General features: G+C 51.5%; 1 protein-coding gene across 3 annotated transcripts in view; it reads right to left on the bottom strand.

Moving 5' to 3' along the window:
* MAEA (macrophage erythroblast attacher, E3 ubiquitin ligase) overlaps positions 1 to 17,431 on the bottom strand; it is a gene marked incomplete at its 5' end in the record, with an annotated part of 30,991 nt that extends 13,560 nt beyond the window's left edge. For all 3 annotated transcript variants that reach the window (XM_079716458.1, XM_079716459.1, XM_079716460.1), the window contains 2 exons: positions 1,859 to 2,041; positions 17,363 to 17,431. In XM_079716458.1, coding sequence (XP_079572584.1) covers positions 1,859 to 2,041; positions 17,363 to 17,431 — 252 coding nt within the window. The remainder of the gene's footprint in view (positions 1 to 1,858; positions 2,042 to 17,362) is intronic.
* Between the last annotated feature and the right edge of the window lie 5,763 nt (positions 17,432 to 23,194).

Here is a 23,194-nt window from a genome sequence, read left to right as displayed (position 1 = left end):
CTACTTGTCATTATAACATGACTTTCTTTTATAATACTTTCCCTTAAAGGCAATTTTGCTCAAAATTAAGACAGCCAGGTGGAAGTGTTCTACGCCTGCGCGTCACATAGCAGCCACTGTCAACCACCTGAAGTGTGGCTCATACAACCCCAGCAGTGAATTCTTTTTTTTTTTTTTTTTTTTTTTGCGGTACGTGGGCCTCTCACTGTTGTGGCCTCTCCCATTGCAGAGCACAGGCTCCGGACGCGCAGGCTCAGCGGCCATGGCTCACGGGCCCAGCCGCTCCGCAGCATGTGGGATCTTCCCAGACTGGGGCATGAACCCGTGTCCCCTGCATCGGCAGGCGAACTCTCAACCACTGCGCCACCAGGGAAGCCCCAAGCAGTGAATTCTTGATTTTATTCCATTTAAATGTTAGGGCACAGGTGGCTGGTGGCTACGCACTGGACAGCAGGTCCAGAATTCTGGTCGGCCCTTGTTTCCTTCCAGCACATTCCACTATGGTTTGGCTTCCAACTGCCACCAAGAAGTCAGCTGTCAGGATATTTGCTGCTCCTTGACAAGCAGATTTTCCTCTACCTGCTTTTAAGATTTTTCTGTCTCTCTTTTCTTCAGTCTCACTATGTGAAAATCCTAGTTACGTTTACTTTTATTTAACCTGTTTAGGTCTCCCTGTCATTCTCCCTGCACATCTCTGCTCCCGCCCGCCTCTCCTGGACTCTGGCCCACTGCATAGTCCCTGCTCTGTTCCCTAATCTCTCACCCTCTCGTGTGCTCTCATCTTTTCATCCCTGTGCTGTATTCTAGGTAATTTCCTCAGAACCACCTTCCAGCTCACTAACTCTCTCTTTAGCTTGGTCTGATTGTTAAGTGTTAAAATGTTTGTTGTAAGCAAACATTTGAGTTTTTCATTTTCTATTTTTCACTTCTTGTATTTTTACTTGGTTTTTTTTAACTTTAAATGACATATTTTCTATTCCCTGCAGATATTTTCAAGCTATTTTTTCATCCTTTAAGCACAGTAAAGTATGGTATTTGATAGTTTCTGTACCTGAAGTCTGTGCAGATCTCTTTCTATTCCTGCTGTATCGCAGTCGTGGTGTCTTGTGTACCTGTCCTGGTTACTGTAGTTGAACAATCTGATGCTCAGATGGAAGGCATCCTCCACTCAAGAGAACTGCATTTACTCTACCTGGAGCCTGGAGGCAGCACCCGCTGGGACCACTCAGACCAGGTTGAAGGAGGGGGTGGGCGGCAGTGCTTCTCCTGGCAAGTCCACTTCTGGGCACCCTCACCTGAGGTGTAGTGCTGCTGGGTCCTGCCATCAGGCCCCCAACTCTCATGGCCCTGAGTCACTGACCAGCGAGGCCCTTGCTGGGGGCTCTCTCTAGGCAGCAGGGGTCCCTCGCCTTCTAGCCCACCTGACACCCTGCTCTCCAATTCTGGTGAATAAAATGTTTTCAAATATCTTATCTCACTTTTTAGGGCCTACCAGTGGGCATACCTACCATTCCCAGAAACAAGATACCCTATGTGCTGTTTTGAGGTGAAATTGTGAAAATAATAAATCAATCTACTACCCATCCTGGCCTCCCCCACCTGGGCTCCCTGGGACATCTGGAGTCAGGATAACCTGGCCCTACAGGAACAGCAATGTGGGTCGGGAAGCCGGCCTTACAGCTGACAGACTCCAGAGCGCGGACAGCAGGGGAGGGGGGCCCCTCCACCGCAGCTCCCCCACCACTGCAGCTCCCCCAGGAGGCGGCCCCTTCTCAGGACAACTGGGTGAAGGGTGCGCCCATGGGGTGCGTGCAGCCTGGGGGCAGGGCAGGCAGCATGGCCTGGAAGCAGCACTGACCTTCCTCTTGAGGACACTGAGCTTCTCCACCACACCATCCAGGAGGCTGACCACAGAGTCCACGGCTGGACAGCTGCTCAGGGTCTTCTCCAGCTCAGCCACTACCATGGTGACGTGGCTCGTCTCCCGGTCAATGTTCTTCTGTGCAGCACGGAAGCGCTTGTTCAGTGTTTCATAGGGCACCTGCAGAAGACAGAAGGCCACTTAGTCCACACTGTCGGCGGGTGGGCACCACCCATCGTCCACGTGGGATGTGCGGGCCTCCTTCGTGGCACTTTTTGAGGCAAGAGGCTTCAGCTTCTCATTCTCTAAAAATGCATCTCCTCTAAAACCTGCCCGAGGCCCACAAAAGGCCCATGTGAGCGAGGGTCACCTGTGTTCCTAGACAAGGACACAAAGGCTGAGATGCACCCTGACCCACATCTAAGATGTAGTGCAGCCTCCACTCTTCCCAGAAACCTCCATAAGTCAGCAGACAGAAAGATCACCAAATTCATCTAGAATAACACAGTTAAGGAAATGACCAAAAAGGAGAGCAGTACTGGGGGCTTTAATCGATTGGACATGGAAGCCCACGATGTGCAGCAGAGATGCTGATGAGCCTGGCGGGCACCAGGTTGAGGCCGGACAGAAAGCAGCACCTCAGGTGCACCTCAGGGTTAGGAAAGTGACGGCATCAGCACCCATGGGAGATCACAGGCACACATTTAACTGATCTCAATGAGAGGACGCCCATTCCCCTGAGTTATTAAAAGAACACCCATTCGCTCCAGAGCACGGGAAGATAGAAAACCCACGAAGTATCACTGAAAAGTCTGCAGAACTGCTGTTCACACACCCTTCGGCCCCACGGTCATCACAGCGCAGCAGGCAGGGTCCAGCACCGCACCCTGGGGACCCCTAGGGAAACCCACCGAAGACAGGGACTCCCTGCCAGCACTCCCCGCTCACATGGCGGGTCTCCGTGGAGTTCTGCGATGGCTGCCACAAACCGGCCCTGTGAGCGCTTTGTCTTCAGGCCTGTCCAGCAGGGAAGCACCCACTCCCGGGGCACTGCTGGCTCCACCAACACTTGCTAGGCACCAGCCGTGTGCCAGGTACTGTGCCTGGCAGGGAGGAGACCTAGGCCTGGCTCAGAGCCTGGGCTTCCCAGCAGCAGAGACCCTGGGGTGATGGCAGAGACGGGCAGGGCCAGGCTCCAGCCACAGAGGGGCCACCACAGCAGGACTCTTTGCCAGAGACCCAGCAAGGCCAGCACTGTCCTTGCCATCAGCTACCACTCCCATTCAGCAGTGCGTAAACATGCCTGTTCACGCCTTGGGTCTCATCAGTAGTCTGAGGGGCAGAATGCCACGAGCCGAGCCACATCTGCCATGTGTGACGGGGTGGGCTCGGCAAGGGGTGGTCAGCCCGCTGGCACTCGGGCTCGCTGATGACCTGCTGTGGGGTGGATATCAAAGCACAACCGAGCTAAGAGACCAAGCCCAGCAGGACACGGGAGACGGCCTCACAAGGATGTTCGGGGCCACCTGCTGCTGGTGGGCGGCGTGGGTCCCCCTGCATGGGCCACCGGCCTGGTCTCTGTGGTCCACCCCCCACACTGGCCGCCTCCTCTGGACTCAGTACTTCCTGTAAGAAAAAACGGAGGGGCTCCTTCGGTGTCCACTTGGTCAGAAAGTGACCACTGCGTACAGCACCTAACACGGTGCCAGGCTCATGGCAGACAGCAAACCACGTGTGGTGAAGGATCCCCCCAGCTCCTGTGGAGGGTGTGTCCTGCCACAGGATGGGATTTCTGGAGGGTGGAGGCACAACCCAGCCTTCAACCACCACCCGTGGTCTCCACGACCAGGACTGGGGGGGGATGGGTCTCTGCAATGGGAGCGGCACGTAGAGCAACCCCAAGATTGTGTGACACCGGCACCGGGGAAGATGCCCCAGGGTACTCAGCTGCCTTCGGTTTGCCCCCCAACGCCACCGTCCTGACCCGACGGCCCTCCCCAGGCAGCCTCCATGGTGCGCAGACAGGGAGAGACACCCGCAGTGGGCTGAGTCAGGGCTGGTGGGGTCTCACTGATGACCGCAAACTCCCTTCCAGGCTGTTTGTTAAGCCCAAGTGAGTGTAGGCGTTAATTTTACTGCTTGAAATAGTGAGCACTCAGTTCCAGAACGACTGGGAAGTGGGTCACCGGCTGTGCCCTCAGGACCCGGGGCCAGGAGTGGAGGCAGCCTGCCCGGGTCCCGCAGGCCGTCTGCGTGAACACATTGTGTATTTGTAATCTGAGCTGGACCGATGAATTCATAAAAGAAAACAAAGTGGAATTACTAGAAAACAAGTTGAACAAATCCCACGATGCACAACAAACAAAAGCTCCTAAGTTGTTTTTTATTATCACATCCAGACGTTAAAATTCTATTCCAATAAATATAATCAAAACAACCAGGACACAGGAGAAAAGAGTCACATGCCTGCACAGGCACAGGTGCGATCATGGGCCAGGAGTCCGCGAGTCCCTGTCCCGGGCCAGAGAGCCTGCACGGGCTGGGCACACACCGGTACACCCGTGCACGTCACCAAGGCAGGGGGATTCCGAAGAAAGCTCCGTGGGCTGGGGATCCGACTTTTAACTCTTACCCAAAAAAGATGCCGGTGATGCTCTCACATTCATCCTCAGTCCACCGTTAGGATCCAGTCCCAACAATTTATACTGTAAGGTAATAGTCAAGCTTACTTATTTCTCTTCTGAGGAAAGAAGCCGACTCAGGATCTGGCATACGTCCACGGTGTGGGAATGGAACCATGGCACAGCCCGGCCGGTGGTGGTGGTGGCAGCGAGGGTGCCGCCCCCGCACGTGGCCCACACCCTGCCCCGCCCAAGCCCCTGACAGCTCCGGACACTCCCGTCCCCCAGAGGCCTCCCCTGCACCTGCACCAGCCCCACGCCTCTCCTGGCCCTGGCCATCCTCCCACACCCCAGACCACCGGTCCACATGCTCGGGGGCCACGCCAGCTGGGCCACGCGCTCTGCAGGGCTGAGCTTTCGGGTCCCACCCTCTGCTGCCCATGCCCCACCCCGAGCTCGGCCACCCACCCCCCTGCACGAGCACCTGGAATCAATGTCCTTCCCGGGGACACTGGGCCGCCCAGGCCTTGCCTCTCCTGCCTTTCCCCAACTGTCCCCTGTTGTTCTGTCACCAACAGCTCCACAGGCTCCTTCCCAAGGGGCTTTTGCCAAAAGAAGGGGTGGAATTTCAGAAATGCTGAAGACTCTAAACCATGCCAAAATATCACTGAGAACGAGGCAAAATTGAGATGCTTTCTGATAGGCAAGGCTCCAAACCCCTTAGCAGCCAAACCCCTTCTGGGAGGAAAATTACTCAGACAGTCCTCAGTGAGACAACAAAATCAGAGACATGAGAAATGTCAGTGAGGTGGGAAACCAACAAAGAGCCAGACCAAGAGAAAAAATACATTCCTAAAAGCACAGGCAATAAAAACAAGGGTAACAAATGGGACTACACTAAACTTTAAAACTTCTGCAAAGCAAAGGAAACAATCATCAGAGTGCAACGGCAAACACGGGAACGGGAAGAGACGTTTGCAAACCACACACCTGATAAGGGTTACTATCCAGGCTTCATAAGGAACCCCGACAGCTCCATGACAGAGAGACAACCCAACTGAGAAATGGGCCATGGACTTGAACTGACATTTCTCCGAAGAAGAGAGACACGGCCCCGACACGTGTGGGAGGCGCTCAGCACCACAAACACTCGGGGAAACGCCAGTCACAACCACGAGGAGAGCAGCGCACACCTCGGGACGCTCCCAGCGGGAACAGGAAGCAGCTGTGCTGGGGGGTGCCGGCCCCTACTCTGGGACTCCACCTCCAGGACCCGAAGGAACAGTGTGTGCTGTGGGGCGTTCTGTCAGAGTGGCCCAAGCTGACTTAGAGAGTCCTAGAGATCTGAGCGTGATACAGCACTGCTAGACACTTAGAAATGATGGAGATGGTTCATTTGTTTTCTACCTGGATAAAAATATATCCTGAATGATTTTGGTGACATACGGGCAATGGTGCCTGATTCAAAGCACTGGTCCAGGAAGGCACGGAGACCAAGGAGGGTGGGAGACCCGGGGGGTGGACCCACGTGCACAGCCCGTGTGGCCAACCAAAGAGACAGGGTAATTCAGGGCAGAGAAGACCGGCTGTCTCCGCAACAGAGGTGCCGGGACTGGACCCCACGTGGGAAAAGGACAAACCTCAACCTGTGCCTCATACAATCTGCACATATTCCCTTGACATGGACCACAGACCTAAACATAAAAGCTGAAACTGTAAAAATCCTCGACGTAAACATAGAAGAAAATCTTCACAACCTTGAAATAGGCAAAGATTTCTTGCAGGTATACAGAATGCACTAACTGTAAAAGAGGAATCAGTAAATTAGTCTTTACCAAAACTAAAACTTTCGCCCTTTGAAAGATAATTTAAGGTAAGCTGCACCACTTTTTTTTTAAACCACCCCCCCCCTTTTGTAAGTTATTTTTGGCTGCATTGGGTCTTCGTTTCTGCGTGTGGGCTTTCTCTAGTTGCGGCGAGCGGGGGCTACTCTTTGTGGCGGTGCGCAGGCTTCTCACTGAGGTGGCTTCTCTTGTTGCGGAGCACGGGCTCTAGGCACATGGGCTTCAGTAGCTGCGGCTCGCAGGCTCTGGAGTGCAGGCTCAGTAGTTGTGGCACACAAGCTTAGTTGCTCTGTGGCATGTGGGATATTCCCGGACCAGGGCTCGAACCCGTGTCCCCTGCATTGACAGGCGGATTCTTAAGCACTGTGCCACCAGGGAAGTCCTCCTGCATCACTTTTTATTTTACCAATTTCTAATTGAGATATAATTCAGATACTATAAAATTCACCCTTTTAATTCAAGTAGACAACTTAGTGGTGTTTAGTATCATCACAAGGCTGTGCAACCATCAGCATCATCTACTTCCAGAACATTTTCATCACCCCAAAAAGAAACCTGCTGCCTACAGAATTACTCCCCATAGCCGGGCAACCAGCCACTAATTTACTGTCTACTTGAATGGACCTGCCTATTCTGGACATTTCGTATCAATGGAATCATACATTCTGTGGCCTTTTGTGTCTGGCTTTTTTTTTAAAACTTAGCATAATGTTTCCAAGACTCATCCATGATGTAGCATGTACTTCATTCCTTTTTATGGCTGAATAGTATTCCATTATGCGAATACCACATTTGTTTGTACACTCATAAGTTGATGGACATTTTAGTTGCTTCCACTTTGGATCTATTATGAATAATAAGCCTATAAATTCCTGCACAGGTTTTTGTATGGGCACGTTTTCACTTCTCCTGGGTAGATTATCTAGGAGTGGAACTGCTAGGCCATATGGTAACTCTGTGTCACTTTCTGAAGAACTACCAGACTGCTTTCCGCCGTGGCTGCACCATTTTACATTCCTCAGAGTCTATCAGGACTTTAGTTTCTCCACACCCTCATCCAACACTTGTTACTGTCCATCTTTCTGATCACAGTCATTCCCATGGGTAAAAGCAGTGCCTCATCATGGTTTCGTTATTTCACTAATGATGAATGATGTCGTGCATCTCCTCTTATGCTCATTAGCCATTTGTATCTCTTCTTCAGAGGAGTCTCCTCAAACCATTTGCTTGTTTTTACATCTGGTTATTTGTCTTTATATTATTGAACTGTAAGAGTTCTTTACATATTCTGGATCCTAGATCCTTATCAAAAGTGATCTGCAGGGCTTCCCCGGTGGCACAGTGGTTGAGAGTCCGCCTGCCAATGCAGGCGATGCGGGTTTGTGCCCCGGTCCGGGAAGATCCTACATGCCGCGGAGCGGCTAGGACCGTGAGTCACGGCCACTGAGCCTGCGCGTCCGGAGCCTGTGCTCCGCAACGGGAGAGGCCACAACAGTGAGAGGCCCGCATACCGCAAAAAAAAAAAACTGCAAATATTTTCTGTTGTGAGTAGTCTTTTCACTTTCTTAACAGCATACCTTTGAAACACAAGCTTCTTCCCTTTAATGAAATCCAATTTATCAGTGTTATTGTAAATAAAACTTTTTTCTTCATTTCCCTTTTCACTGTTCATTTCTAGGATACAGAAATACAAATTATTTCTATTATATAAACTGATCTTGTATCCTGCAACCTTGCCGAACCAGATTATTAGTTCTAACAGGTTTGTGTGTGTGTGTGTGTTGTGTGTGTGTGTGTATTCCTTAGGACTTTCCATACACAAGATGATTTCATCTGCAAAGTGAATTTTACTTATTCCTTTCCAATTTGAATGCCTGCTATTTATTTTTCTTGCCCAAATGGCCCAATTGGAACCTCCAGGACAATGCTGAATGGAAATGGTGAGTGGACATCCTTGTCTTTTTGCTGATCTTAGGGGAAAGTTTTTGGTGTTTCACCACTAAGCATGATGTTGGCTGTGGTTTTCTCAGAGATGCCCTTTATCAGGTAGAGGAAGTTCTCTCCTATTCCTAGTTTGTTGAGTGTTTTTATCATGAAAGGGTGATGGATTTTGTCAAGTGTTTTTATCTGTGTCTATTGAGGTGATCATGTGGTTTTTGTCCTTTATACTATTAGTATGGCATTGACTTTTACATGTTGAACCAACCTTGCATTCCTGGGGTAAATCCCACTTAGTCATGGTACATAATCCTTTTTATATGTTGTCAGATTCAGTTTGCTGGCATGCTGTTGAGGATTTTAGCACCTATATTCATTCATAAGGACTGATGTGTAGTCTTCTTGTGGTACTGTTTGTCTGGTTTTGGTATCAGGGTAGAACTGACCTCACAGAACAAGCTGGGAAACTTCCTTCCGCTTCCATTTTCTGGCTGTTTGTGAGGGAGCAATGTTAACTCTTTTTTAAACATTTAATAGAATTCACCAGTGAAGCCATCATGTCCTGGGGGTTTTCTTTATGGGAAGTTTTTTTTTTTTTTAATCTTTTTACATGGTATACGCTATTCAGCCATCATTTTTACAAAAGGGTGATTTTATGCGGTTCAACTCAACACATTTTTCCTTCTACATATTTTCTGTTTGTATTCCTCACCCAATACTCAACAAGGAAGAGGGTATTGGAGCTTTCTCATCAATTTGAACCAGCTTTTTATGGTTCACATTTAGTGGATTTTTTAAAGGTTTGTTACTTGCTTTTAAATTCTGGTTTTATCTTATCTGGTTATACCAAAAAATTAAATTTGTATTAGCCAAATCTACTTAATGTTTCCTTGGTAATTTGTTTCACTACAGCTTTTAAGATCATAGAATTTCTCCATTTAATTAGTTGAATGTTAAATTATGTTTCCTCCAGTACCTCTTTCCCCTTCAGTGACTCGCAAAAAGTGACTCGCAAAAAGTAATCCTTCCTGTTTTCATAACTGAAACAGAATCTGGCAAACACCCTAATCGAGACCTGTATGAAACATCTGTACTCTCATCCAGCTCCACAGCAGCCTTCCCACACTGTGCCATTTGCTTTGGTACGTATTTCTTCAAACCTTCTCCAGTGTTTGCTGTGGGTTTTCTCACAGTATTTGCTGACAAAGAGATGCATTTTAGTTTGTTCTCATAATGTTTTCAGCCATTTTTACCAGCACAGGAAGGAAGTATTTCCCCAATGGCATGAGGCCTTTTATCTTTCACAATTAAGAAACCTCAGAAGAGGTTTCTAAATATTTATCACAAAGCTAACAACATCTTGTAAAGTGTTGGACTGAGCCCTGAATGGCAGCAGACGCCCCTGCCTGGCCTGGAGAGCTGTGCCTCGTGTTCCGGCATGTGGCACGGGAGTCTCACAAATCACAGTGGCTCCACGCTCTCCTGGGCTGACCTCCCTGGCCACAGCACACAGCTGAGGGAGGCTCATGAAGGGCAGGAGTGCTTCAAACCCCCTCTTTCAAATCGGCTTCTTGAAAAGTGACATGTTGCTGGTCCACCTCTAAGGGGATGTGATGAGATGGACTTTTCACTCCATGGAGTGCTGACAAAGCTGGAGGCGGGAAGGGCACTGTCAGCACCTCCATATTCTCCCTCCTGGGGGCAGGGTCCTCTCATCCGCGACTGCTGGTTACTCACAGGCATCTTTTCATGCCACTGGTCCATCTCAGCAAGGGCTGTACAGGTAAAACAGAACACGCTGCAAATGCTGAGTTAGCCGTCATGCACACAAGGCATCCTGGCACCAGGCCTCCACGTGAGCGTCTCCAGGCCCGGGATGGCTCACTGACCAAACACGACACACAGAGCCCGAGCAGGCACCAGTGCCGACTGTATGCATAACACCAGGGAAACACTGTCTCACCTTTTCCATACAACACATAACCAAAGCCAGCAATTCTGCAACAAGGCTGTTACTTTCGCAGTTTCATACCAGACCCTGGTGTCCAGCAGAGACACCCTTCTTGGAGCTTCCCTCATGATAAATAAGAAAGGTCTGATCAAGCACACAGAGAAGTCAGATGGTATCTTTACAGCTACTGTTAGCATCTTCAAACAGAAACCCAGCACCCTCTGCTGCTGCCAGCCATGGCACCTCCACTGGTGCCCACTGCTGGTGTGCTGCAGTCACCCTAACGTTTTACTCTTCCTGGCATTTTCCCGGGAGATGTTCTACTGGTTATTACTGGGATGCAGAAAAGTGACTGACTTTTGTCTATTTTTCATGTACCCAGTTACTGTGTTGACCTTTCTAATTAATTGCAGTCATTTTCTGGTTAGTTTGCTTGTGTTTCTGGGTACATAAACATATTCTGTCTCATTCGTTCTAATAGTTACATTTACTTGTTTCAATCTTCTTTGGATAGAACTGCCAAAATAATATTTAATAATTAATCTGTTATTTGAAGAGTTATTTCTTCTATGCCCTCCAAAGAGCTTATAATCCCAGTGGTTAGAAACAAAGAAGCAAAACATAGTTAAGTCAAATGGCAGTGGCAGCTAAGGAGAAAAACAGAGCAGAAGAGGGGATGGTGGGACTCCCAGTCTCAATAAGGTGGTCGCACTGAGAAGGTGATACCTGAGCAGAGACAGGGGAAGGTGAGGGAATAAGCCAGACTGACATCTGGTGGAAAGGATTCTGGACAAAGTAAACAAGAGCAAAGACTCTGAGGCCCCCCATGTTGGCACATCCTGTAGCAGCGGGGAGGCCACTGTGTCTCAGTGTCCAAAGGAGTGGAGGTGGGGGAGGGGAGGAGGTGGCGGGGGGAGGGGCAGGCAAGGAGGTGGGAGGGGGAGGGGGAGGAGGACGACGTGGGGGAGGAGGTCGTGGGGGAGAAGGAAGAGGGGGCCAAGTTATGAGGCCCTGGAGGGCCACTCTAACAACCTTGGACTTTACCCCGAGTAAGACGGGAGGCTGCCAGGAAGAAGCACGGGCAGTGCTAGGGACAGCTGGGGGCTCCTTCAACAACCCGGAGAGGGACTGGTTTAGGCCACGGTGGCAGAGTGAAAAGGATGTGAGGACAGGCTGGATGTGAGCTCTGAGAACGGAGGGGTCAAGGCTGGCTCCAAGGTTCCAGCCTGAGCCAAATGGGATGGAAGTGCTGTCCCCCACTGAGACCAGGAAGATGGGGGAGCGGGTTTGCGGAGGAGTTGGGTAAGACAACGAGTTCAGACTTCCACATGCTGAGACACCTTACAGACCCAAGAGGGGACGTCTGACAGGCTCCCGGGTCCAAGGCTCTGGTGCTGGCGAGGGGATCCAGCTGGGAGTCATCGGTACACACGGGGGTCCTCAAACAAGGTCACCAAGGCAGCGAGCAGTCCCAACAAGGAGGATGAGGGGCGGCTGTGAGCCTGCGAGGAGCCAGGCGTGGGTGGCGTCACGGGAGCCACCTGGGACCCTACGCCGGGAAGGAAGGGCAGCCTGTGGCACACGTGGTAAGAGGTGGGGGCGGGCACCAGACGCTGTCAGGGGCTCAGGCAGCACCATGGGGTCACCTGGAGACCCTGGCCAGAAGCCTGCCAGGGAGTGATGGGGCAAAACCAGCCTGGAGACCGCTCATGAGACCGGGAGGTGGCCATCTCAAAGGGGGTGCCCCGAGGGTGCTGTCCAGTTGTCACCTAGAAGGTCACGGCATGCACACCATGAGTGGACAGAGGGGCAGGGTGCAGACACTCCTCCCCAGCAGCTGAGCCGTGAAGGAAGGAGAGAGGGGTGCGGGCCGGGGTGGGGGGGTGAGAAAGGAAACTCCGAAGGCTGCCACACCCGGATGTGAATGTTTAAGGGATTTCCCCCCAGACAGAGGAGACGCTCGCTCGGCCAACAGCTACCGCCAGTGCCCCCCACGGGCCAGCTCTTCCAGGCGCTGGGAGGGCAACAACCACCCAGACACGGCCCCTCACTGAGGACCAGCGTCCCAAGGGGGCATCTGACAGAAAAAGCGCCAGAGGGTGACCGAAGCCAGGAAGAAAACACCAGGGCGAGGGCCAGAGCGCAGGGGCCACAGGGCCGGATCCGGCTCAGGGCGGTGGCCTGGGGCCACATGGGCAACGACACATCAGCAGTGCCCTGGCCCAGCCAGCTGGTGGAGCGCTAGGATGCTGGCTCCCATGTGCAGAGACCTGGGAGGGACACAGGATGGGGTGGGGAGCCGGGGGGAGGTCTGGCTCAGATGGGGCAGGGCAGGGAGGCCGCTGTCATGATGGGAAAGGGGACGAGGCCAGGCCCCAGGGGCTGCATGTGGTGGCAGGGGAAGGCTGGCTCTGTGGACAGTGAGGCCATCGACCCAGCTGGGGGTTTTCTCCCCTCGGCCACATTCTGCGCGCTAGTCCAGTTATCAAACTACTCAGCAATATTTAGTTGTTAACTATTGGTTAGTAGTGATTGAAACAGTGAATAATTCTAGTTTTCAAAAGGTTGTAAAAAACGTACACCTGAAAATAACCAACTGTTACCCCGGCGGAAACTGTTTGGCCAGGTTCAGGTCAGCATCAAACATCCCACCTCAGCCTGCCTGAGGCCTCTTCCCGGCCCATCTTCCCGCCCCGCCCCCCGGCCCGTGTCGCCAGCTGGGCACTCAGTGGCCCCTGCCCTCTTTGCAGGGCTCTGGGGACGTCCAAGCTGCCTCGCTCCAGTGGGAGCGTGAGCCTTCCGTGTCAGGGTTGCCAAGACTTAAAACTCAGCCCACATGGCTCCTCCCCGAAACACGCCTCCCTGGCCACCCCCGAACCAGTGCGCTGAAACCCTGTGTCCCTCGTTTAATGCCTCCTGCCACCAAGCGTGTGACCAGGACGGGGCCTCACCCGTCTCTCCATCAGGCCGCCCCGCTGTCGTGCACCATCGGGGACCCCCTCTCCTGGGTTTGTTCTGAGAGTTCCAAGAGCGCAGTTGTCACGTGCTCAGTGATCATGGTTGTTACAGACCCGGCCGGAAGCCAGGGGCCCGAGGCGTGTGTGGCAGCCACACGGCTCCCCCACCAGCTCTGCCACCACCTGCCCAGGGCTGGGGGTCAGCGCTGGCTCCAACAGCCCACCCCTTACAGAGAAATGGAGATTAGAAAGCCCTTTCTTTTCCAGACTTAAAATCTGTTTAAAACACTAACAATACTTAAAAACACAAGCAGCGAGCAGGGACCCCTCACGTCAACCCACGTCTCTCTGGGAGGGCCCGGCGCAGAGGATGCAAGGACAGGACACGCCACCAGGTTGCCTTTGTGTGGTCAAACATCCCTCCAGCGACAGTGAGAGAGAGGGGAGCGCGAAGCCAGGAGGACGCGCGGGGCAGGCACACACTTCAGAGAGGGGCACGCAGCCGAGCTCTGGGTGTGTGGGGCTCTGGAAGCCAAGGCCACGTGCGGGCTCTTTCAGCTGAGAACAAACACTGCCCTGAAGGTGTGATGAGGTTGCAGCCTGAGAAGAAGGCAATCATGGTGCATGCAGCTGCGGACCAGAGATGGCCAGCGTCTGAGGGAGGGACTGGCTCACTCAGGAAATCACAAAACCTAAAGTAAAAAGAGGTTAGGCCCCAGCCACGGCCACCACCTGGGACACAGCATAATCAGATACTTGTCTCAAAAGCCCAAACACTTTATGCTACCAGCGTTTCTCAAACTTGAGAACACGTGATCCCCCAAGCCCAGCTGAGACCAAGTTTGTAAAACCGCACTGAAAGTTATAACTTTAGCATGTAGCTGGCACACAAACTCTCTACAAGTACAAAGCCAGGATTTGAAATTGCAGGGCAGTACTTGGTCTACAAGACCGTCACCACATTAAAAGCAGCAGATTTTTTCAAAGACACAGGAGAATCTGCCTCCAGGCCCAGCTGGGAGCAACGGCCACACTCCCAGCCTGTCACATGTGACGAGGAGGGGACAGCTGGGAGAGGGGCTGGGGAGCCAGGATGAGGCTCCCAGAGGTGGGCCCAGGTGAGCTCAGGGGGAGGAGTCAGGGTCCAAAGCAGGTTTCCAGCTACAATGCCAGGTCCCTCCCCTGGGCTGAGCGAACTCCCACCTATCTGGACGGTGACAAAGAAGGCCTCCAAAATATGATTTTCCTTCAGCTGTCCAAAGGAAAAAAACAGAAGTAAAAACTCCAAAAACGAATGGGATAATTAGCAAAGTAATTTGGAGAATAAACACAAATTGCTTTTATAATGAGAAAAAACTTCTAAAAACATACTTAGAACAGGGTTTCCGGTTGACGATGGTGGGTCATGCACTCAAGTTTCCACTTCTCCTTCCCTGAGGCCTGAGGGGCACGACCCACAACCCAACACACTGCAGGGAAAGGTGCCAGCTAGGGCCGGAGCACAAGGCGCCTGGACACGCCCGGTGCGGTAAGAACGAGTTCCCCACAGCAAGGTGCAGACCAGTGGTTCTCATGGGGACCACCTGCGCCCCCGGCCCAGGACAAGCGGCAAAGCTAGAGGCACCAGAGGCGTGCTCCTCGCATCTGGGGGCCGAGGCGGGGGCTGCTGCTCAGCATCCTACAGCTCCCGTCGCCAAGACACATCCAAACGTCCACAGGCTTGGGCCAGTCCCCATCCCACCCCGCCCCGGGGGGAGCAGGGGCTCCGGGAGGAGAAGGCCCAGTCAGAGCGCACCGCGAGCCGCAGCTGAGGGCCGCTCCACCCTCTGGCCACTCTGCCAGGAGAGAAGAGCAGAAGAGCTTACCAGCCCTGAGGCTGTGACGAGGCTGCCCAGCCCTCCAACAGGGAGGAGTCCCCATCCTGTGTGAAGGGGACTTGCCCGCTGCATGCTCGTCCCTGCTACCCTGCAGGAGAAGCTGCCTTCAGACTAGAGAAGCACAACCTATGCCTTCCAGAACGCCCACCCTCAGCCCTCACCCCCTGCCCCCGGCCCTGTCCCCCCGCCCCCTCTCCCCACACCCCCTGCCTCTGGACTCCCTCCAGACCATGAAGAGCACAGCTCACGAGCCAACAGCTCTTCCCATGTTCCTGGTGAAACTTCCTCATTATCCAGTAGGAATTACTCCTGATAAAAATGTTAACTCAGCAGTGACACACGTGTCAAGAGAACAGAGGAATTATCCTGTGGGATCTAAATAATCTGTGAAGGAAAACGGAGAGAGTACCTTGCAAAAATTCTACTTTTTAAAATCATTCCAGAAAAGAAGTAAAATGTCTTTATTTGGCAAGCTCACTTGAAATGATACTGTAATATTTCTTGGGACTTCCCTGGTGATGCAGTGGTTAAGAATCCGCCTGCCAACCCAGGGGACACGGGTTCGAGCCCTGGTCCGGGAAGATCCCACATGCTGCGGAGCAACTAAGTCCATGAGCCACAACTACTGAGCCTGCGAGCCACAACTACTGAGCCCGCGTGCCTGGAGCCCGTGCTGTGCAACAAGAGAAGCCACCGCAATAAAGAGTAGCCCCCACTCGCTGCAACTAGAGAAAGCCCACGCGCAGCAACGAAGACCCAATGCAGCCAAAAAAAAAAAACAAAAACAAAAACAAAATCCTTTACCTCTAGGAGTATCTGCCTAACTACATTAATCAAAGCCTGTTTGATAAGTCTGCAACTCAGACTCCGTTCACGATTATGAAACGAGAGAGGAGGACTCGCAGGAGGGATCCTGCCTGTCTGGTGTTCCCCACATTCACCACCACAGTTTTCATCTCTGAACCTTCTTGTCTGTCCGTCAAGCGGCAGGCCTGGCAGGGGCTGAGACCAAAGCTCACAGTCAGCGGTTCCCACTCACGCCCCTTTGTTTTGGTCGGGTGCCTCGGGCAGCAGAGAATCGTGGCCTATGAGCCGCAGGGTCTTGCGGGAGTGGAGTGTCAAAACAGCACGCCCTACACCTGCGGTCCAGCAAACAGGCATCTGGCTCAGGCCAGCAGCACTTCCCTGCCTTCCCTTCAGCTACCTTCCCACAGCCAGAGCCCTCTCTTCACCCTGAGCCCACCCAGGCGCGCTCGTCTGACAGGAGTAAACAACCTCAGAGGCGTTGAGGACCCTCCCGAGGTCTCCCAGGAAGTGAACATAGAGCTCACAGCAACCTGGCCACACCGCACCCACCCTCTGTCACCACTGACGTGGACAGGGATGCTGGGTCCTCCGGGAGGAGAGATGCGACGTGGCCCCCGGGAAAGGAATTCAGACGCACGTAGGCTCGGCCGCAGCTCTCCTGGGGATGTTATAACCTTGAGCGTTGAAGGAATTTATTCCCAGGTGCTTCACTGTAGTCAATCACCATTGAATCCTCTACTAACTAGGCAAGAACTAGCACCGGCCCCTCTCCCGGGAACACCGATTTCATCCCAGCGTAAGTCGACTTGCCTCAGCGACCATCCAAGGTCACCCAACTGGCGACCGAGTGGCAAAGGCTGTATTTCAGGTTTGGTGACGCCCCGCAAATGGGTTCCCATTGGGTCGTGAGGTCTCTCCTCACAGGTTCCCTAATTAGAGGCTGGAAGCCATCCATCAACACAGTCTGACACGAGCTTCCGGGAGGATAGCTGGACACCAACCGCCAGTCACGGTGGGCACTCTGGCTGGGCGCCCGCGACCCCACAGCCCTGAGACCCCAGCCTCCAAAGTCACCAGCCTGTCTACGACCAGGACTGTCGCTGATGCAGTTCACGGTATTATAGGACGAAGGGGCCACAATCGGGCTCCGGAGGGAGAAGCGGGGCGCCAGGCAGACGCGCTCCCCGCCCTGTCACGAAGGCAGGCGGGAGCATGGATAGCCACACGCCACACCCGCCCGGCCCTCAGGTCCCCTGCCCCCGGGGAGCCCGGCCGCCAGCCCCGGACCCCAGAGAGACGGGCCCCCAGCCCCTGGGGAGCCCGGCCACCAGAGTCCGGCCCTCGGGGAGCCCAGCCCCCAGACCCCCGGCCCCGGGGAAGTCCGGCCCCCAGACCCCCGGCCTCCGCCCGGCGCCCCATGCCGCGCCCCGGCCTTCGCCCCGCCCCTCCCCCTCCCCCCAGAGGCCGCCCGGCCAGGCGCGGGCGTTCCCCGGCCGCAGACCCCACCTTGAGGGTCGGGTACTCCTGAACCTTCAGGGTCATGGAGAGCTGAGCCGCGGACTCTTGCACCGCCATCTTGGACCGGCCAAAACATTAGCGGGCGGAGCGGAAGCGCGGCGCGCGGCACGCCGGGTAGTGACGTCGCGGGGCGGGGCGGGCCGATGCCTGCACCAGTCACGTCCACCCTCGCCCCGTGGCGGAGAATGGGCGCCGAGAGGCGTCCGCTCCACCCAATCATCGCCGGCCTTTCTCTCGTTCAGCCAATCAGAGGGAAGCATGGCTGGGCGTGGTCTCCCCTTGAACTTGAGGCGGGGCGGGGCGGCTTCTCTCCACCCGTCGCTCGCTTGCTGCCCTAGCCCCAGTGCTGCCTTCCCAGAGCTCCCCCGGGGGTCGAGGGCCGGGGTTCTGCGAGGAGCGCGGCTATGGGGGTGACTGGGCTCGCGTGGGGCGGCCCCTGGAGGCAGTGACCCCTCCCTCCTGATTAGGACCCCTCCTTGCAGTGACCCCGCGTGGTAGTCGTGGCCAGAATCTCTGCAGGCCACGGGTGCCTGTCAGCCGGCTACTTTCCATGGGCCCCTCTCCGCAGAGGAATGCGTCTGGAGCCTGACACGGAGCCGCAGGTTCCCGCTGGGGAGGAGGAGAACTGAACTGGTTAAGGAAAGAGGCTCCCACAGTGTAACAAGGACCCGGTGCGGGGAGAGCATCCAGCATCCCTGGCATCCACACCAACTCTAGTTTCCTTTCAACCACTTCACATTCTTATTCCCTTTTATTCCTTTTAAAAATAGAAATTAAATTAGGTTTCACTAGTTAAGAGAAGACTTTCAAATTAAGCCACATCTCACACTCATTTCTGAAACGATTTTTAAAAGAAATATTAAGTTGAGCATTGAAAAAATCACCTAAGGTGACACAAGAAAGCCACTGTCGCAATGGGAGCCACTCGGACTCTACCCTCACCTCCACCAGCCCCCATGCCCTGCAGCATTCTAGCAGAATCATGGCAATAACAGAACCACGGGTGGATGAGAAGCTTCCTGTCCTGGATAAAACCAAGTTCCTGGAACCTGATCACATCAACCAGAGTAACAGCATCAAGGCAATCAGAGCCTGTGCAGCTCAAGGCTAAGCTCAAGCCTCTGTCAACTGTAATAATATGACAGCCAGTTATTTCACCAACAAAAGTGAGTTTACTCAGGAATAGTGGAGGAACTTCGATTCGGAATATGCAAACAAGGACAAACCACAGGCAAACCCAGAGAACAAGAAATGGGGACTTGCTTTTACAGGGAAAACGAGGAGTTGGGAGGGGCTGTGATAACGGAAGAATCCATTGGAAGAGCTGGGGGCGGGGCAAAGCATGGAGTCTTCCCATTGGCTGAACTACTGCAGTCTCTGATTGGCTGGGCTGCTGGGGGGTGGGGTTGAAGGGAAGTTTTCTTCTTCCTGCTGGATAGTAGGCAGAGGCATCTTCCTGTTTGGGATAATTGACATGCATGGTGGGTGTGAGAGCACCCCCTTCGGACCTGTCCTGACTCCAAAGGTTAGAGGAATGCTCCTTAATTAATGCTACATTTTCCCCTTTTGCTCAAGATCTTTCCTTGAAAGCATCACTGATCAAGAGTCAGGATCTCCTCACCTAGTGGTTTGCCCCAGTTAACTTAAAACCAGTAATTAGGGTTAGCATTTGGATCTTCAGAGGCTCTCATTTTAAAGAGGCAGGTTTTCATGGAGGAGGAGAGAGGAAGGTGGTGTTGGGGGCAGGGCCTGAGCACAAGATGGTTTCTAGGGGCAGAGTCTGAGGCAAAGGGAGTGGGAAGACACACAAGACCCTACCTGAGACAAACAAATTAGGGGCAGGGCAGGGACACAAGAAGCACAAGACTTTGTAAGCCATTTTGTTCTCCTTTTTTTCTTTACTTTTTTTTTTTTTTTGGTTGTTTCAGCCAATTTAGAAATGGTATCTTGCAAAGAGGCAATTTTACAGTTTTGTGCATGTTTGGAAGCTTCCAGTTACCAGTGAAAACAAATATGCCATTCATTTTGTTTAATTTTAGAACCACGGTCCTCCAATTTAATCTTAAGAAAAACAAGTTTAGGGAGATTGAACGTTCCCCATAATGGCCACTGTAATTCCAGATTACTTTTGGTTTGTTCAGTCCACTTAGCTAAAAATGTGCATGTGGGGGATCCATAGTTTTTTTTAAATTATTAATTAATTAATTAATTTTTGGCTGCGTTGGGTCTTTGTTGCTGCATGCGGGCTTTCTCTAGTTGCAGGGAGCAGGGGCTACTCTTCATTGTGGTGCACGGGCTTCTCATTGTGGCGGCTTCTCTTGTTGTGAAGCACAGGCTCTAGGGCACGTGGGCTTCAGTAGTTGTGGCATGTGGGCTCAGTGGTTGTGGCTCGCTGGCTGTAGAGCGCAGGCTCAGTAGTTGTGACGCATGGGCTTAGTTGCTCCATGGCATGTGGGATCTTCCTAGACCAGGGCTCGAACCCATGTCCCCTGCATTGGCAGGTGAATTCTTAACCACTGTGCCATGAGGGAAGCCCGGATCCATAGTTTTTAAACATGAAACTGGCTGGAGTCCCTGAAGGAGGGCTGCCCTCAAAACATTTAGGTGACTGGGATCCCATTTCCCTTAGTTCTCCTGGAAACCCAATAAAGTTGCTAGAGTCCTAGCCCAGATTCCAAAAGGAATAAAACGAATTCCTAGATCACAGCTCAATCCCCCAGAAAGAATCTTGTCACTCCATGCTCCAGACAACAACTGAGTACTCACCAAAGATAAAGTCTTGAACTGGAATGGACAAAACTTTCCCCCTGAAACGACAAAGACTTTCCAGATCCCAAATGAAGTTGGAGAGCTCAAAACGCAAAAAGAGCAAAGCTTGAAGTCTAAGAAGAGATTCACCAAAATGAAAGCAGGTGGCAATTCATGGAAGTGATGAGCACAAGGGGCTCAGTGTGAGTACCTTGTTCAATTCTGGGGGCCATTGCCTCTCGGGATTTGATGCCTTCAGATCCCACTTCTGACACCCTGTTCCTGCTGGTGAACAGACACAGAATGGTGAGCTTGTCCACGCTAATTTCTGGAGTGTATGAAAGTGAGAAGGATAGGGATGGATTCCCGTGTATGGTACATGCCCCTCAGGAGACATTTGGAATGAAATTGTTGGTGTAAGCCTGGAAAAATGCATCTGTTCTAGAATTTGTTAAACACTTGCCAAGGGAAAAAAGGGATGTTACCAACTGAAATTGATCAGTTCATCTAATCACAGATCATAAGAACAGTAGTGTTCCTGCTTAGGAGCTTTAGGAAATTGTTTTTGTACTTCAAGCAGAAAAACTCTTCACTTCAACAGTATGAAATGAGCACATGCAGCTTTGGAAAACTGTATTGTTTAACCTAGGCTGACTTGTTTACAAATTTCAGAAGTATAAAAATAAAATACTCTGGGGACTTCCCTGGTGGCACTGTGGTTAAGAATCCGCCTGCCAATGAAGGGGATACAGGTTCGATCCCTGGTCTGGGAAGATCCCACATGCCGCAGAGCAGCTAAGCCCAGGAACCACAACTACTGAGCCTGTGCTCTAGAGCCCATGTGCCACAACTACAGAAGCCCACGCCCCTAGAGCCCATGCTCTGCAACTAGAGAAGCCACTGCAATGAGAAGCCCACACACCACAACAAAGAGTAGCCCCTGCTCGATGCAACTAGAGAAAGCCTGTTGCACAAGGTTTCCCTTTTCTCCACATCCTCACCAACACTTGTGATCTTTTATCTTTTTCATAAGAGCCATTCTAACAGGTGTGAGGTGATATCTAATTGTGCTTTTGATTTGCATTTCCATGATAATTAGTGATGTTGAGCATCTTTTCATGTATCTGTTGGTCATTTGGGTGTCTTCTTTGCAAAAATGCCTGTTTAGTCTTTCTTGTCCAATTTAAATGGGTTTTTTGTTTTCTTATTGAGTGGTATTAATTTTTTTAATAGATTTTGGATATTAACCCCTTATCTATGTTTTGCAAATATTTCCTCCCAGTCCATAGGTTGCCTTTTCATTTTGTTTATGCTTCCTTTGCTGTGCAGAAACTTTAAGTTTGATATAGTCCCACTTGTTGGTTTTTTTCCACTGTTGTCTGTGGTTCTGGTGCCATACCAAAAAAAAAAAAAAAAAATCATTGCCCAAACCAATGTCAAGGAGTTTCTTCCCTATGTTTTCTACTAAGAATTTTAGGGTTTTGGGTCTTACATTTACATCTGATGCATTTTGAGTTAACATTTTTGAGTGGTGTAAGACAGGAGTCCAATATCATGGTCTGCATGTGGTTTTCCAGTTTTCCCAGCACTGTTTGTTGAGGAGACTATCCTTTCCCCACTGGATGTTCCTGGCTCCTTATCAAATATTAGTTGACTGTATATGCAGGGGTTTAATTCTGGGCTCTCTATTCTGTTCCATTGGTCTATGTGTCTATTTTTATGCCAGGACCATGTTGTTTTAATTATTAAAGCTTTATAGTATAGCTTCAAATCATGGCCAACTCTTTCTAGAAGGGTTTCTACTCAACCAGAGAAGGTCTTTAAGCCTAATTTGTTGAACATGCCTGCCCCCCAAACACATTGGCCATAATAGCTGGCAAAAAAGCAGGGTGGATGGGGGTGTATGAGAACACTTTGAACTGCTCTTCAAGGTTCCTTATTCCTAATGAGTGAAGGCCGGGTCAACACTGTCACAACATTAGGGGGTTCTTTGGGGTTTGTTCTCTAGACAGTTACACACAGAAAAACGCCACTGCTCAACAGGAACCTTGAATAATTTATAAATTGGCCTGCTTTCTTAAAAGGCCCAGAGGAAAAAATTGAGTGACATTTCTTCTGTTTTGGATTTTCTCTTATCTAAGAGTTCAAACTAGTTCCTGCTTTGATAAAGTTGTGTTAGTTTCATTCATTAGGACAATGGTAGGAACTACAGAACACTGAACCTAAAAGCACTGATGTTCAGATGCACTCCCACTACCTTTTGATCTAAAGCTATAGATGATCCACGTTTTTTGTTAACTGGGTGACTAAAATATGTTATTAAAATTCTTATGTTTTGGGCTTCCCTGGTGGCGTGGTGGTTGGGGGTCCGCCTGCCAATGCAGGGGACACGGGTTCGTGCCCCGGTCCGGGAGGATCCCACATGCCGCGGAGCCACTGGGCCTGTGAGCCATGGCCGCTGAGCCTGCGCGTCCAGAGCCTGTGCTCCACAGCGGGAGAGGCCACAACAGTGAGAGGCCCGCATACTGCAAAAAAAAAAAAAAAAATTCTTATGTTTTTAAGAGTATTTCAGTTATCACCTTTAGGTCAAACAACCATCAACTGGTTGTCAGTTGTGCATGTCAATAGTGAAAAAGACAGAGCAAAAGGAGAAATAGGCTCTTTACAAATATTAATGTTCAGTTAAACACCCTCCAAGTCCAACCTGGGATAAATGATTGATGCTTCCTCCTCCCTGCACGGGGTTCACTATTTACTATTTTTGTGGGAGTATCACAGAAACAGCATAGTGAGAACACTTTGCACATGTGACAGGTCATACTTTACTCCTGTGTATTCAGATGTTTGTGGAATATCTATGTGTTAACAGAAGGTATTTACTATGATGGAGGGGAAGCAATCTTACTGCACACGGTCCTTCAACCCTAACCTCCCGTCACCTACTCTTGCTGCAGGCATCTGTCTACACACATGGCTAAGTTTCAATATGTATATTTTCCCACTATGGAAAATTTTAATTGGTCTGTCTTGTTTAGATTGCATAAGTCATTATGTCTGACATTCTTGTAACTA

Source organism: Hyperoodon ampullatus (assembly GCF_949752795.1).
Source record: "Hyperoodon ampullatus genome assembly, chromosome: 1".
NCBI classification, from domain to species: Eukaryota; Metazoa; Chordata; class Mammalia; order Artiodactyla; family Ziphiidae; genus Hyperoodon; species Hyperoodon ampullatus.
Note: the sequence above shows the minus strand (reverse complement) of the source record. Positions and strands in the feature narration are given on the sequence as shown.